Source organism: Cyprinodon tularosa, unplaced genomic scaffold, assembly GCF_016077235.1.
Source record: "Cyprinodon tularosa strain WSP-4 unplaced genomic scaffold, ASM1607723v1 ctg170, whole genome shotgun sequence".
Lineage (NCBI taxonomy): Eukaryota > Metazoa > Chordata > Actinopteri > Cyprinodontiformes > Cyprinodontidae > Cyprinodon > Cyprinodon tularosa.
In genome coordinates this window covers 797,434-813,894 of record NW_024038532.1, presented here as the reverse complement: position 1 = coordinate 813,894, position 16,461 = coordinate 797,434, and the positions used below count along the sequence as shown (strand labels likewise).

Here is a 16,461-nt window from a genome sequence, read left to right as displayed (position 1 = left end):
ATGTATGAATATAATATACAAGTTTCACTTTTTAAATGGAATTACTGAAATCAATCTGCTTTTTCATGATATTCTAATTTTATGACCAGCACCTGTATATTCAAAAAGAGAACAGTTCATCATACGGCCCTTATGGCACGGTAATCAGCCCTGTTCTGACCCAGACAGAGTTCTTCTCCCTTACTTATAGTGAGGAAAAAGCTGTGAAAGTTGTCGTAGTCAAAACAAATTACACACACTTTGGTTAAACAATAACAATTCTTGAGAAAGAATCTGGCTTGTTATGGAATAAGTATTCCTTGTATGCAAAACACTTCTCATTCAAACATTTTGTGGCCTTGCAGGATAAGCAGACTGTGTAAAAACATTATGAACTGGATAAATAGCATACCTAATATAGGATAGGAGGATTAGGGACGCTGAAAAAAAAAAGTTTACTGATTTTAAAATTTTATTTCAATTTAGTATTGGAAAAAAGTCAGAATTCGGAGAAAAAAAGTCAGAATTTTGACTTTTTTCTCAGAATTCTGACTTTAATCTCAGAATTTTGACTTTTTTCTCAGAATTCTGACTTTAATCTCAGAATTTTGGATTTTAATGTAGATGGGCACCATGAAGGTAGAGATGTGGAGCAATCAGCTTCACTGAGAGGGCAAGTGACACATTGGTGGAAAATGACGGAATTAGGCAACTTTTTACGTGCCCGAGGGGTCCTCCTCTTGATGCTAACATGTTTGTTATCTGTCAGAATTCTAAGATCGAAGTCAGAATTCTAAGAAAAAAGTCAGAATTCTATGAAAAAATTCAGAATTCTGAGAAAAAAAGTCAGAATTCTGATATTAAAGTCAGAATTCTGATATTAAAGTCAGAATTTTGAGTTTAAAGTCAGAATTCTGACTTTTTTTCCGAAATTAAAATGAAAAAAAAAAGTCAGTAAACTTTTTTTTTTTCACTGGCCCTAATCCTCTTCCGTACTAATATATGAAACAAGAGAAATCTACATTTTCACAACACTTTCAAATTGCTATGCTGGGGCAGAAAATCCCTCTTGAGGGCCAGATTCGGTCCCTGAGCCTCGACTTTAACACACGTGGTGCATCAGTGCGTGTGCCAGCCATGCTGCTCACTTTGTGTCCTAAGAAAAACTATTGGTAGGATTCTATGTGGAGAATCTAAATATAATAATCTGGTTATACAGATATTAAAGTGTTAAAGTAAACAGGAAATTCTTTAAAATTCTTTTCAAAATAATACAATTTTGAGATAATTGGAATGAGCATAGATTAGGGAGTAAAAGCTCATAACCCAGTGATATTCTGCACTTATTTGAAAAAGTGAAGCTTAATAATTTTTTTATGCAGCCATTAATTGTCCAGCTTTCTTATCTGTTTTCTTATCATGTGGGTTTTCAGACGCCTTCTCCCTGGATCCAATCACCGGATTGGTGCGTTCCCGCCGCCTGCTTCAATCTTCAGAACGTTTCAACTTTACCGTTGTAGCTACAGACCAGGGACGCCCCCCTTTATGGGGCACCGCAGACCTGATCATCACTGTCATAGACGTCAATGACAACAGACCAGTGTTTCGCAGACCAGCTAATGGAACCATCATTCATATCTCTGAGGTATCTGCACCAGTCTGGGTGTAATGGCTGCCCTCCTTTTGCAATTATTTGTTTTCTTCATTCAGCTCTTCTTTGAGTTTAGTTGAGTGAAAAATTAACTCCTGATCTACATGTGCAATGATGTGCACATGTGGATTATTTTTATCTTCTTCCTGGGTATAATCATTTCTGTGAAGCAGCTCACCCATGCATGCAGTGGGTGAACATGTGGCTAATCTATATTTATCACAATCAAACCTCATTTGACCTGAATGTGTGTTTTTATGCAGAACAGACATCATTTAACACTGAGCTGCTCCATAAAAAAAAAAATGTATAATTGTAAACCTCACTCTTCATCCATAGTTAGATTTATTTTTATACTCAAATGGATCTGAATACATGAAGATTCATTAACTCTGAGTTTAGCTGCCATAAACAGCTTGTTCTGATGTTTTGTTCCAACAGGATTTTCTGCACATCCAACATTAAACTGGGAAAATAATTTAACATACACCTTTTTGGCTTCTAACCTTGTAATTGAGACCTACAGAGAGATTTATTTAGCCTCAGGCTATTTTTTATCTGACAGTTTTTAGGCAGAAGTTTTTTATGCTACGCTAATATTAGCATCTTATTCTGTTTTTCAATAAAATTCAATTCCGTTTATTTATATAGCGCCAAATTCACAACACATGTCATCTCAAGGCACTTTCCAGTTCACCAGATCATCCAGTCAGATTTATTCAAAGTTTTCTATCTAAGGAAAACCAGCTGATTGCATCGACTCATTGACTCTTCAGCAATCCCTCACACTAAGCATGCTTGTAGCGACAGTGGAGAGAAAAAACTCCCTTTTAACAGGAAGAAACCTCCAGCAGAACCAGGCTCAGTGTGAGCGGCCATCTGCTGAGGCCCGCTGGGGTTCAAGGAGACAGAAGCAGACATAGAAAAAGAAGCATAGATACCAAAGGCAACTGTAAAAGGCGACCCCGTCCAGGAAACACACAGCCAGGCAGACGAGCTCCGAGCCAGCTTCCATGTCAGAGGATGAAGAGAGCACATCCAGTTAGTCACGGTCAGAGAAACAGGACTACACTGGAAAACAGGCCGATCTCAAACATCTATAAACAAAGGTGTTGATTACGATGGAGGCTAGAGAATAATAAATAATAAATTTTTCTATTTCGAGAATAAAGTCATAAAATTATGAGAATAAAGTCATAAATTTACGAGAATAAAGTTGCAACATTGCCAAAATAAAGTTGTAAATTTATGAGAAAAAGTCCTAAAAATATGAGAATAAAGTTATATTATAAGACAACTCTTACAAGAAGTGCTGTCTCCTAAAATGAGGAATGTGGAGCATCATGTAAATCTCTAAAAAAGGAAATCTTTTAGCAGCAGCATCAAACTGGGCAGGATGTCAAAGTGGACTCAGGTTGCTGATTGGTGGAGCTGGTCATCCGTCATCTGCTAGTCGGAGTGCGAAACTTTCTTTCTGAAACGGGTTGTGGTATGATGACTTCATTCTCGTAATATTACAACTTTATTCTCAAAATAAAACAAAAATTAAAAAAAATCTCCAGCCTGGCCCTAATACTTTGTCGTAGTTGATGGCAGCAGCACAGCTGATATTTCTCTCCAGGATGGAGTCACAGCCAAACAGGAACAGACCAGATGAAGCTACTATGAGAAAAAGCAGAGAGAGCAGAACGTTAGAGATTGAACTAACAGATTCTGCAGAGTGGGAGAATAGAGATAGAATGAAGCAGAATGACTAAAATGTGTCCCTTTGATACAAATGCTGTAAAAAGTGGGTCTACTAATTTTAGGGGGGTTGTTATTCCTTTTTTTTGTTCATGCAGAAAACACTAATAGATTCATATCTAAGGTTGAGATTTGTAAGTTCTGGGGGTAGGAAGAGGTTTGCACTATGTAAATAACGTAGTTTGGATTTATTTAATAAATGTGCAAAACAGAATCAAACAATGACAGGTAGAAAATGTACAACTAACTTTATTCTTCAGCCATTTACTGCTTGTTAATCCCTCCTGCTTAAATCAGTTAGATTATTTTCTCAGCAAGTCCTAAAATATCACCAACTTCAGTCAATTCAAATCCCACCAAGTACTTCTGTTTGTGGAACCGGTCTGTTTGTGCAGGAGCAACCTCCAGGCCTGCCCGTATATGAGGTCCATGCAACCGACTCCGACGAGGGCGTGAACGGAGAGGTCCGCTACGCCTTCCTGCAGACAGGAGCTGGGAACAGAGACTGGGAGAGTTTTCACATTGACCCCACGTCCGGAGTCATCACCACCACAGTTAAACTGGACCGAGAGAAACAAGCCCTGCTTAGCGTGAGTCTGCCACGTCCGTGTAGCCTCAGCATCCGACAGCACATTAAGTAAATGTGTGAATCTCTCTCTCAGCTTATCATCGTGGCCCGGGACATGGGTCAACCAGTGCCTTATGAGACCACGCAGCCACTGCAGGTGGCGCTGTTGGATATTGACGACAACGAGCCGGTCTTCCTGAAGCCACCGGTAAGCACTGAGATGAAGTTCAGATGTACAGTTAAGGGTCGTGTTGTGTTAAATGAGGGCGTTATGTCCCCTAAAAAAGGCTGTTGCGCCTCGGGGGCTTCCTCACGGTTCTTTTCCTGGGAGCAAGTTATTTACTACTCTTAACTCAAACTGGGTAATAACATGTAAAAAAGGACTATAAAATAGGGGTGTAAATCACATCCATCATGGCGATTCGATTCAGTATCGATTTCCTGACCCAACGATTCGATTATTTTCGATACTCAAGAATACACCACGATTCGATTCGATTAATCGGTAAAAATTTTTTTTTATTTTTTTTATTTTTTTTTACAGCTTACAGGCTAAACAAAGTTTCAAGTTTGAAATAAATCAATGAAAACTGTATATCATTATGCATTTTTTTTAAACAACAGCAAATAACAGAAGTAGAAAAGTTGCATCAAAAAATACTGCAAAAATACAAAATCAGTGCAATGAGTTCAATGAAATACCTCGGCTCCAGAGTGTCGACGTCCCCGCCCCCTTGAGAGACGCTCCGCTGCTCCTCTCCCAAATTGTAGCTGATCGCAAACAGTGCAGCAGACAGGAGGCCGGCTTGTTTTGTTTTTATGAACGAAATTGCGGAAAACAACTCGTGAAGTTTGACCCGCTAGAAGAGCGAGGTGCGCGAGAACGCTGGGACCCTTTTTCCACCTGGATCTCCGCTCTTTTTGGCCCTCATGTCCCTCCGTCGTCGGACTAAACTCGCCCTCACTTCCTCGCCGCCTCGGCCGTATCTAGACCCACAGCGTGTAGCTCAGACCACGCTTCAATATTGAGCATAATTTAAAAATGTCTGTGTCAAGCTTGCTGCAACACACTGCTGTAAGAGTATAACCAGGAAGCGAGGTAGGAGGGCAAAATAGGTTTAGCGCCACCACAGCACGGGAGGGAGAATTACGTCCAGGAGCAAATGGATAAAAATAGACCGGAGGAAAAAAAAAACATGAATCGATTATCTTGCGGACGTGTCGATGCATCGAATCGTCGGCTTTTGGATCGATTAATCGTTAGAGGACAGAGAAAATACTTGGAGCTTGCACAGCTGTGGGCTCAAAAGTCACGTCTGCGAGCGTCCGGCAAAGATTGAGCCCCAAACAAGGTCATCTTCTCCTTCTTATTGCTCATGAGCCTATGTGTTGCATCAGTGCATGCTTAGCTGTCCGTATCAGAAACTGACACGCCATCCATGACCAAGGATTACAGATAGCTCTCCTCTATCAGTCCGGCTCCAAGATGTTCCCATATCCTGTGTTTTTTTAAAGACACGAAGGCTGTCCTGATTAGATGACCTCCGTACACAGTGACATCTACTCTCTCTAATCTGGCTAATAAAGTAACAGTGCACATGATGTATAAAGCATAAACCTAACAGTTGCATCTCGTAACGGTTTGTTTCTCCTCTCAGCGGGGCAGCCTGCCCTACCAGAAGCTGACCGTTCCAGAGCACTCCCCCCCTGGTACTGTGGTGGGCAACATAACCAGAGCTGTGGATGCAGACGAGGGCTCCAATGCCATTGTCTATTACTTCATTGCCGGTATAATGGCTTTCTTTGAAGATGTTTGTGCTGTTTATCATTTCATGATGAAAGATATCCTTTTTTATGGTAACCCCTGGATTTCAGAACAGGTTCTAGGGATTATTTTCTGAATATATCATCTTCCTATTGTGTGAAGAGATGACAGCTTTTGCACATCAAAAGCTGGAGAACAATGCAGGAATTTAGAAAGATCCATCTTCATATGACATCTTTTTCATGTCCTGCCGAAGGAGGAAACAGCGACGGAAACTTTGGCCTGAGTCTCGATGGAGTGCTGAAGGTTTTCAAGGATCTGGATAGGGAGGAGATCCCAGCCTACCTCATCATCATCAAGGCCTCCAGCAACAGGAGCTGGACTCCACCCAAGGGTCAAAGGTCATTACGAGCCAAAGCACTGGACCCCAATCTTGACCCGAGCCTTCTGGAAGTCCGAATAGAATTGGATGACATTAACGACCAGACGCCACGTTTTTCTAAGACAGAATACACCGCCGGTAAAGATGTTACCGCTCAGTGTAAGAGGCTGCATGGAAATCTAACTTATCGACTAACTTGGTGTTTTTGTTTAAGGTGTTGCTGCGAATGCTAAAGTCGGCTCAGACCTCATCAAAGTGGTGGCTGTAGACAACGACATTGGAAACAACAGTGTGGTCCAGTACCACATTGTTACTATCCGCTACTTCCAGACCCAGAGCAACGGCAGTGAAGACGTGGGCAACATCTTCACCATTGGTGAGAAAACGTGTTTCACCAACATATACATCGATCTCACTTGGTACAACAGAAAACACTTATTTTCAATCGTTTTTAGTAAATAATGTGTTTTAAAAATTTGAGATGCAACAAAATGTACCAGTTATTTATTTTTTTTCACCATTGTTTGATTCCCGGTGGGATTCTTTTCCTGCTTCATCTCGTTGCAGGTTTGACGGATGGAATGATTCGGAGTTATGACCTCTTTACGGCTTACGACCCAGGCTACTTTCAGCTAGAGATTTTAGCTTGTGACCTGGCAGGTCACAGCGCCACCACTAACGTAAATATCTACATCCTCCGAGATGACCAGAGGGTCAAGATAGTCTTCAACGAGATCCCTGACTGGGTTCGGGAAAACCAGGACGATTTCATCAGCCTGCTGTCCAACATCACAGGAGCCATCGTAAACCTGGATGACATACAGGTCAGACTTTCTCCCTTTCTCCGTCTATTGCTACGTTCAGACCGCAAGCAGCAGAGGCAGCAGAAGCAGCTGGTTTACATGCAAAGTCAATGGTTGACGCGCATCCTGGTGCAGCAAAAAGTCCCGCAGCTGAAGCAGCGCGTCGTGAGCTTCTGAGCATCTGACGCACTTCAGAAGCAGCATCAGCATCAACCAATCAGAGAAGCTGATATGGGAGCTGGCAGTGAGACAGACACAGCACTGCTGATGCAGAGCGCTATGATCACTCCCCTTAAACAGTTTATTAATGCCGAAACCTGCCGGCAAAATATGTTTGATTTTACATATTTATTACATACATTAGCAGAAAACTGCGAAGAGGTGACCGGGCCAGAGGCTGCTGTTCAACGAGGTTCCTAGTGACAGAGCACTGCCGGTATACGGGGATCTAAGTGGCTCCTACTGAGAAATAATATTTGAAGACCGGATATTAATCTTGATGAACTGACTGCACAGATGAAGTTTTCAGGTGGACTATCTCACTTAAAAACACATTAAAACTAATTTTTACCCACTGATCACAGCAAATATAGCTGCCATTGTTACAGGCAAAGAAAGGATAGAGTAGCCCCGCCCAACGCGCATTAAACACACTTTTTGACCCCGCAGTTAGAGCAGCAAAGATATTACAGCCGTGTGTCAGAACTAAAGTTGTACAAGCATCAAAAATGAAGCAGCACGCATGTTTTTGCTGCTCCTGCTGCATTATACATACTTTTTTTGTCGATGCAAAGAAAAAAAAATATTTCTACACCTTGATACGGTGGCCCTGAAGTGCAAACTGCAACTACAAATCTAAAAGCGCAACTACATTAAGGAAATCGCAACTACATAAAGCAAAGCGCAATTACATTAAGGAAAACACAATTATATTAACCTACCGGAAAAGGTAGGTACCAGTGGGAAACATGAGACATCGCTGATTGGACGACGGCGCCGTTTGACCCTTGAACCGGAAGTCATTCTGCCTGCTGCGGCTTTTGAAAACATGGATATTGTCGGCGCCCCAAACATAGCTGCCGTTATCCAGGAATATTTTGAGTCAGGACATACGTACGAGGTGATACTGGATATGCTCAAGACTAATCACCAAATTTCAGTTAGTTTGCGTACACTGAAGACACACTTAAAAGAAGCTGGACTGTTCAGACGACGCAACTTCCGGTTCAAAGGTCAAACGGCGCCGTCGTCCAATCAGCGATGTCTCATGTTTCCCACTGGTACCTACCTTTTCCGGTAGGTTAATGTAATTGTGTTTTCCTTAATGTAGTTGTGCTTTGCTTTATGTAGTTTTGTTTTTCTTAATGTAGTTGCGTTTTTAGATTTATAGTTGCAGTTTGCACTTCAGGACCACCGTACCTTGAGCATTTCCATATTTTTTGTGTTATAGCCACGGAAAGTGTGGCATGCATTCATCCCCAGTCAACACACTGCAGAGAGACATTTTGCTGCAATTCCCTACACGTTTTATACTTTTTTTACCCTGGACTGACTCGGCTGTTTGAACTCAGAAACATTTCCTTCCAAACAATTATATCGTAGCTATGGTCACATGTTTAGCTGGTTCTCCTGCTGGAAGGTGAACCTCTGCTCCAACCTTTGGTCTCTTCCTGTATTTACCTTTATCCTACTTACTCTAACCAGACCCTTATTTTATGAGGAAAATAATTCCCACATCATGATGCTCATCTACCGATGTCCTCAAAGCCAAATGTAAATGGCATAAAGGTCATTAAATAATTAATGAACTAAAAACTTAAAGGGAGTATTAAGGAAAAAGTAAGTTAAGATGACATTTAAAAAATAAGTAATAAAATGAGAGAAAGTTGGACTATAAAAAATCTTAACATATGTTTTTAATTTCCCTGTGAAGCAGCTGAGAGTTTCAGCGCATACAGGTTTATGGGAGTTTATTCCAGATCAGTGGAGTGTAAAATGTTCATGTTTGGTTCTGGTTCTGCAAAGTAGATTGGAGCCAGAGACCTGAAAGGTCTGGATGTTTTGCAGGTTGGTGTTTTTCCCAAACAGTGGGTTTGTGGCCCTAAAAATGGACTAAATGTGTTGATATGCCACATATTTCTCCTTATCTGTCAATTTGAAGATCATGTTTGTTTGTTTATCGGATCAAATCACAACAAAATACATTGAAAATGTGTTCTTGTAAAATAGAACATCGCAAAAAAATTGGCATTTTACTTTCACTCTAACAACCTGTAGTTTCATGTGGACAAGAAAGGCAGAGTGAGCTACGCTCAGACTGACATGCTCATCCATGTTGTCAACAACCAGACCAACACCATCCTCGATGTGGAAAGGTATGTTTCCCTTTTGCATCCTGCAGGTTTGGATCATTCAGGCCTGTGTATTCACAGTATTAACTGTGTGTTAACGTTTGCAGAGTCATCCAAATGATCGATGAGAACAAGGAGCAACTGAGGAGCTTGTTTCGGACGTACAACGTGGTGGACGTCCAGCCTGCTGTTGGTGACAAACTGCCCGACGACATCTCCACTCTGCAGGTCTGCAAAAAGCTCCGACTTTCTGAGCTCAAATACTGTGGAAGTTATTTCCTACTGTTGCCTTTTTTTTTTCTCTTTCCCTTTTCACAGCTGGTGATCATTATCCTGGCCGTGCTGCTGTGCTTGGCAGGAATTTTGTTTGTAACAATGAACTGGCATTATCGCAGAGTGTAAGAATCCTGCAGATATTTCTGTTGTGGCAGATTTCTTTTAAATGCGCAGTGATCTTAAAAGCAGCCGAAGCACGCGTGTGCAGAGTTACCTTATCTTCTCATGGTGTTTTCTTCTGTTGTGCTGCAGACACCAGAGGAAGCTTAAAGCTATTGTTGCAGGATCAACAGGTGAGCAGGTTGTTTTACAGGCAGAACGGCGTCGTAAGCTGTTATCAAATGCTGATGATGCAATTTAAGACGAATGGAAGACATCTTTCTTATTTGCTTTTTGCCGTGCAGGAAACCAAGGTCTAATGGATATCCTGGACATGCCAAACACTAACAAGTACTCGTTCGATGGGTGAGATCTATATCCAAACTCAATGGAAAAATGTCCTTATTAGGAGAGGCTTGGATTTAGAATCAGTGTCAGAATTACTTTATGGATTCTCTTCTTGCAGTGCATCCTTTTCATTCAATTCAATTCAATTCAGTTTATTTATATAGTGCCAAATTCACAACACATGTCATCTCAAGGCACTTTACAGTTCAACCAGATCATACAATCAAATTGATACAAAGTTTTCTATCTAAGGAAAACCAGCTGATTGCATTGACTCATTGACTCAAATACAATCCCTCACACTATGCATGCTTGTAGGGACAGTGGAGAGGAAAAACTCCCTTTTAACAGGAAGAAACCTCCAGCAGAACCAGGCTCAGTGTGAGCGGCCATCTGCTGAGGCCGACTGGGGTTCAAGGAGACAGAAGTACAATAGAGCAAAATAAAAATATAATGTAGTAAGAGAATAAATTAGTAAAGTTACAACCCACACAGTAAAATTATACCATTCCCATTTAAACTGTGTAAAAAAAGGTACAGGAATAAAATAGGATCAAGATAAGAATGAAATAAGATAAGATTATTTTGATTGATTGACTTTATTGATCTCACCGTGGAGAAATGTACTGAAAAAGTAAATGTAAGAATGTTCCAAAGGAAGAAAAGGTTGCATGGGATATATATAGCATATACAGTGCGGCAACATATGATGATTGTTTGTTATTTTAGTGGTTTTGAGCGGCATTATTTTCACCTTGAAATTTCACGAGAGTTTAACCTGACTCCGCCAGATGGATTTGCTCCACATATCCATCTGGAAACCTTCCGTTGAAGTAATTTTGGGAAGGGGCGAAAATACTAGTTAGCTGATTGGCCTATGTTGGTGATAGACGGGCCAAATAAACCAATCAGATCAATGAAGCATATGACGTACTAACAGAGCGACGACGAAGAGGAGCCAATTGATAGATCAAACTCTTGCCGAAACCAGTCGGGAGAAGAACAAAAACATCTTTTCCTCTGAGAAAAGCCTCCAGAGCAGTGTTTTGCTCTTCTTTCAGTGAAGAAGTACTGTGTAATTCCGATAAAACTTGCTCGATAGCCACGCTAACGCTAGTTTCATCGGCTGAAGCCGCCATGTTCTTTAGACTGAACTGTCGTGCTTCTCGTTGCGTCACACCTCAACCCACCTCAAAGCCAAAGCTGATTCGTTTGGTGAACGGCTCCAAATTTTCTTTAACGGAGAGTCTCCAGACTTATTAGCGAGTGAAATCTTGAAAGCTCGCGAGATCAGGATGGTCTCACGAGGTTAACGAGAGTTACCTTTGGAACCAAATCCTTCATGCACGACTTTTACAGATCAATCAGATCAGTTTGTGCACTAAGAAAGTTTAGAACCTCAGATTGCTGTTTGTTTTTTAATGCTAGCTATGTATTTAATATAGTGACCCAAGCAGTAAAAGGATTAACTCCATTCCCCAATAAGACCCTGTTCAACTAGATGTCATCTGGAAATCAAACCACTACAGTAATCGACTTATTTAAGGAGGAACCTGTCCTGCTTCCCTCCACAGAGCCAACCCAGTGTGGATGGACCCATTCTGTCGCAACCTGGAGCTAGCTGCACAGGCTGATCACGAGGACGACCTGCCTGAGAACCTGAGTGAGATCACTGACCTGTGGAACAGCCCGGCACGCACTCATGTCAGTACTAACTGCTCTAAAGGCTTTACTACACAGCGGTTTATTAACATTAGGTGTAGTTTAGGTCAATCATTAATATCAAATCATCATTGACAAAAAAAAGTATATCACTTGTTTTAATTGATTTATTTGAATTGTTCTCGTTCGGTGTCTTTACCAACATATACGTAACTTCAATGTTTCCTAGAGCTATAGTTGCTCATTTTCTCTCATACAGGCTCAAATACAACTTTAAACCCTCAGTAATATTGGATAAATCTTCCTTAGCAAGTTTCAAGAAAAGGAATCTTTAAGACATCAACTAGCTTCTGGATGTTTGTAGTTAGAAATCTGTGCACTGCTATTATCCGTAATCTTAGAATTTATTTAAACTAGCTTTTTTCTGTAAAGTACTTATCAGGTCCAGCTTGGAACCATTCCATTTCTTACCCTGCTTTATCCATTTGGGTGTGTATGTGGGACCACAGCATGATGCAGACACCACCATGCTTAACAGCTCATACAGTAGGTTTTAGAAAACTTCACAACTCATACTTAACTAGATAAACCTACTTTTAATGATCATTAAACTTTTCTCTGAAATGCATTGGCTTATCCGGACGAACTGCTTCAAATCTTATTTATCTCGGTCTGATTTTGTCCCACTTTAGTCCAATAATTGATGTTTAAAAGGTGTTGCAAACCCATTTTTCAACGTATTTTGAGCAATATGAAAATTACGGCTTTTCGCCTTTCCCTTGTCAACTGACTGTAGACGTTGTTTGGACGTAAATGATGTTGTCTTTTCAATGTCTTTTCAACCAATTTTCGCTCAATGGGGAAGGTGTGGACAATGTTAAAGGTGCTTCTTTTTAGAAGGCACCGTCTCACTCCCTGGGCATGTAAAGACTGCACTGCAAAAAATATAAATCTCAATAAGTTATTTTTTCTTAAAATAAGTGTGCTTTTCCTTGATTTGAGGAGGTAAGTAAGACACTTTGCCAATGGAACAAGACAATTTCCTTTTAAAATAAGAAAAAACTATTTTATCGTCTTATTTCAAGTAAATATTATCTAACTATCTTATTTTAAGAGTGAAAATACTCATTCCATTGGCAAATCATCTTATTTACCTGCTCAAATTAAGGCTAAATATACTTAATTTAAGCCATTTTTTACTTATTTCTGGATTGTTTTTGCAGTGTGGTGGACAGAGACAATTGTGTTCAACCAGGTATCAGTTAATAACACAAGTTGATCTTGGTTGTGTGCAGTCTGATCAGTTTTCATCGGTTTGTTTCTATTGGCTGAAACCTGGACACAGTTGATTGATCTTACACGTCAATGAATTGACAAATTGATAGATAATCATTTCCAAAACAATGGGCTGGCTTACTCTACTGGCCTTGACCTCAACTCTGTTGTACATTTGAAAAAGCAGTGATTGAAAGCCAATAGATGCAAATATCTTGAACATAATCCAACAAAAATAATACTCAAATATCTGCTAGAACAATGTTGACAGCTACAAGAAGGGAGTATATTTGATATCTGTCCAAACAATTTAAATATATAAATTATAAGAAGCCATTAAATCAAACTTGTTGAACCGATCTTTGACTATAAAAACACAGAAGTTGTATGGTTTGAAAACCCTGGAAAAAGAACGTTCAGAACATTAAAAATCAACATCAATATCTCCTTGATGTCTCATGAGTTTGTGTGGTTTTCCTTTCAGGGCACCTTTGGTCGCGAGCCTCAAGCGAGGCCAGACGACGATCGCTACCTGAGAGCGGCCATACAGGAGTACGACAACATTGCTAAACTGGGTCAGATTATGAGGGAAGGTCCCATCAAGGTGAGAAATGCAGCCAGACTTTTAAATGTATTGCTAATTAGATTAATTCACCCTAACCCAAATCAACAAGTACTAAGCGAGGCCGTAGCAACAACCAGTTTTAAGGTTCATACCAAAGACGAATTTTGCAGCTGGAGCGAAGGATTCCCATGTTATCCCGAAGTAGAGGGCCGATCTGGAGCAAAGCAAAGCAGAGAGAAGCTGAGCCAGACGACGGTGATGAATTTAGGGAGGCGAATGGAGCATTTTTGGCAAAGTTGCCGACATTTGATCGGTGCCTCGCCTGCAGATGAAGTTTAAAAATGTGAACTTTTCTTTACATTTTGCGCCAGACAATCCAGTCAGGGACAAGCTCCAGCCAGCCATAGCTTATCCTCACTCTGCTTCCCTGGCTGGCTTCCAGTGATGGGCAGTAGCGCCGCTACATGTAGCGAAGCTATTAGTTTAACTACATTTTCCAGTAGCTTGACCGTAGCGTCGCTGCTTTATTTATGAAGTAACTTTCCTGTAGCAACGTTATTGTTTTGATCAAGTAGCGACGTAGCGTCCACAAACGCTACAAAATCCAGGGCATAACTAAGAAATGAAACCAGGTTTTCTATTTTGAAACAACAATCAGCCACAAAACTACTGTAAATAGCAGTTTCAGCTGATGCTCTTATAAGTGGCGTAGTAGCACAGGCACACTCCGTAGGGTTAAACAAGCGCACCCTTTCTCAGTCTGTCGTTCTATTGGCTGGAATGGTTGCTAGGCGACGGTCCAACTGCAGTCCGAGAGAGCAAAAAAAAATCCGCAAGCAGAGCCTACGGGTTTGCGAGCATATCTGAGACTCGTGCAGAGCGCGGTTTGTGCGCGAAGAGAAGGAGGCAAGCGAGAGGAGAAAATATCTGTGCAAGAAGCATTAAATCTGAGAGAAGAAACAAAGATTTGAGAGAGAAGAGAAAATATTTGAGAGAGAGTGCATGTTTTGAGTATGAGCATTATAAGTTTTGAATGCAAGAAGATGAAATTCTTTTCTCAAATTAAAACTATGTGCTCTTGCATTATGGCAGGATAATTCTCCCATATCTATGTGCCACTAAGATACTCTAATTAGAGAGCAGTAGTGAAACTTCGATATTGTATTTTCATGGCCTAGTTTACCTGACAGGATGTTTACATAAATCTGTTTTTAGGCTTTGCACAGACAAGATTTTTTTATTTATGGAGGAACAGCTCTACCGTATATAAAATAAATACATAAATAAATAAATGCTCAATAAATAAATAAGCATTCAACTAATTGCCCCCAAAAACACAATGAATAAATATGTAGGTAGAAATAAAATTATATGGTGAGACATAAATATATGTATCACTTAATTAGCTTCTTTATTTTTTCACCTTTTTTGTAAACAGTTTCATTTGTTACTTGAATCGACTGTTTAATTGAGGTCTGAAGAAGTTTTCTCTAAGGGAGACCCTAAAGAAATCAGATGCCTTTTGTAGGGTTTTGTTTTCCCTAGAGATGTCCATTGAATGCAAACTCATAGCCATGTCTCGGTGTGTAGAACACTACACAGTACCTTTCATTTGGTTCTAATAACAGCAGATTGTTTACTAGTTTGTCTATTAGTAATTACTTCAGTTTTTATTTTAATATGCTGATCATAAAGCAATGTTTACACTGTGATATGTCATTGGCTGATCTTTAATAAATGTTTTAACCAGTGTGTCAGACTCATTTTGAATTGATATTAGGTTGGTACAACGTTAAGTAGCTTCTGATGTAGTTAAGCTACTTTTAACACATTAGTGTAACTTAGCTTGCTATAATTCTTTAGGTGGTAGCTTTGGTGTAGTGAAGCTTAATTTATTGTTGAGTAACTGATAGCTTAGCTCACTACAATGGACAAGTAGCTTGCCCAACACTGCTGGCTTCTCGGATGTACCACTGTCCTACCCCTGGGTAGCCGTAGTCTCTAATATGCCCTCAGTGTTCGGTCTTCCTGGTAGGCGCATCGATCTGCTGCAGCGGACTTCCCACTCTTCCTCCTCTCCTCGCTCTAGTGGGCTGATATCCAGGGGGGCTCCTCCGATCTCCCACTGTGGTTCCATTGTTCCAGATGGTGACATCGCTAAAAGCTTGGTGCCGGTGTTCCCGCACTGATCTCCCGCTTCTCCTGTCTGGGACCATAATGCTATCTCACCTAACCCTCTGTTGTCCTGGTGATTTGTCCCCCAATGCGGGATGGCAGAGCCCTGAACTGGGTCATAGATTGGCAAGTACTGCTGAAAGCAACCGTCCTCCAGACCTAGGCTCTGTAGCAGATGGTGGTATTACCCAAACTGGTTCCATCTCTGGGAAGCTGGTGAAGCAAGGAACACCAACAGCTTTTTCAGCTATCGAAAGTAAAAATCACTGCCAGACCATTTGTAAATCCATGTCCGCCATGATGAGGGGAACCAACGACCAGCAGACTCCATGATATACTAGTCTTTTGGCCATCGGGCAAAATGCTTTCACTGGCCAGGCGATTATCAAGGCGAGCAAAAGCAGACGGAACTGCTGAAATTTCTCGTTTGGTGTGAACACAAAACCTGCAAAATGCCTTGAAGAGGCATTACGGAGTTTTCTAATGATACTGCTACCTGTGGTGAAAAAAACGCAGAACTGCAACCCTCTTCTGCTTGTTCTTTTAGCTTGCGCTCATACTTAACAAGGTTTTTTTTCACCTTACCTAGAGTTGATATTGGTGTCTGAGTTGAGCTGCATGCTAGCCTCGTGAGACCATCCTGATCTCGCGAGCTTTCAAGGTTTCACTCGCAGATCAGTCTGGAGACTCTCCGTTAAAGAAAATTTGGAGCCGTTCACCAAACGAACGTCCAATCAGCGTTGGCTTTGAGGCGGGTTGAGGTGTGACGCAACAAGACGCGCGACAGTTCAGTCTAAAGAACATGGCGGCTTCAGCCGA

At 40.9% G+C, this 16,461-nt stretch overlaps 1 protein-coding gene across 1 annotated transcript in view; it reads left to right on the top strand.

Moving 5' to 3' along the window:
- Positions 1 to 16,461, top strand: part of cdh23 (cadherin-related 23) — a 240,909-nt gene that overhangs the window by 219,870 nt on the left and 4,578 nt on the right. The window contains exons 45-58 of the mRNA XM_038281401.1: positions 1,413 to 1,624; positions 3,769 to 3,963; positions 4,036 to 4,149; positions 5,600 to 5,729; positions 5,963 to 6,226; positions 6,303 to 6,464; positions 6,656 to 6,912; positions 9,169 to 9,266; positions 9,350 to 9,470; positions 9,561 to 9,640; positions 9,771 to 9,811; positions 9,923 to 9,983; positions 11,540 to 11,669; positions 13,387 to 13,506. Of these exons, the coding sequence (XP_038137329.1) occupies positions 1,413 to 1,624; positions 3,769 to 3,963; positions 4,036 to 4,149; positions 5,600 to 5,729; positions 5,963 to 6,226; positions 6,303 to 6,464; positions 6,656 to 6,912; positions 9,169 to 9,266; positions 9,350 to 9,470; positions 9,561 to 9,640; positions 9,771 to 9,811; positions 9,923 to 9,983; positions 11,540 to 11,669; positions 13,387 to 13,506 (1,985 nt within the window). The remainder of the gene's footprint in view (positions 1 to 1,412; positions 1,625 to 3,768; positions 3,964 to 4,035; positions 4,150 to 5,599; positions 5,730 to 5,962; positions 6,227 to 6,302; positions 6,465 to 6,655; positions 6,913 to 9,168; positions 9,267 to 9,349; positions 9,471 to 9,560; positions 9,641 to 9,770; positions 9,812 to 9,922; positions 9,984 to 11,539; positions 11,670 to 13,386; positions 13,507 to 16,461) is intronic.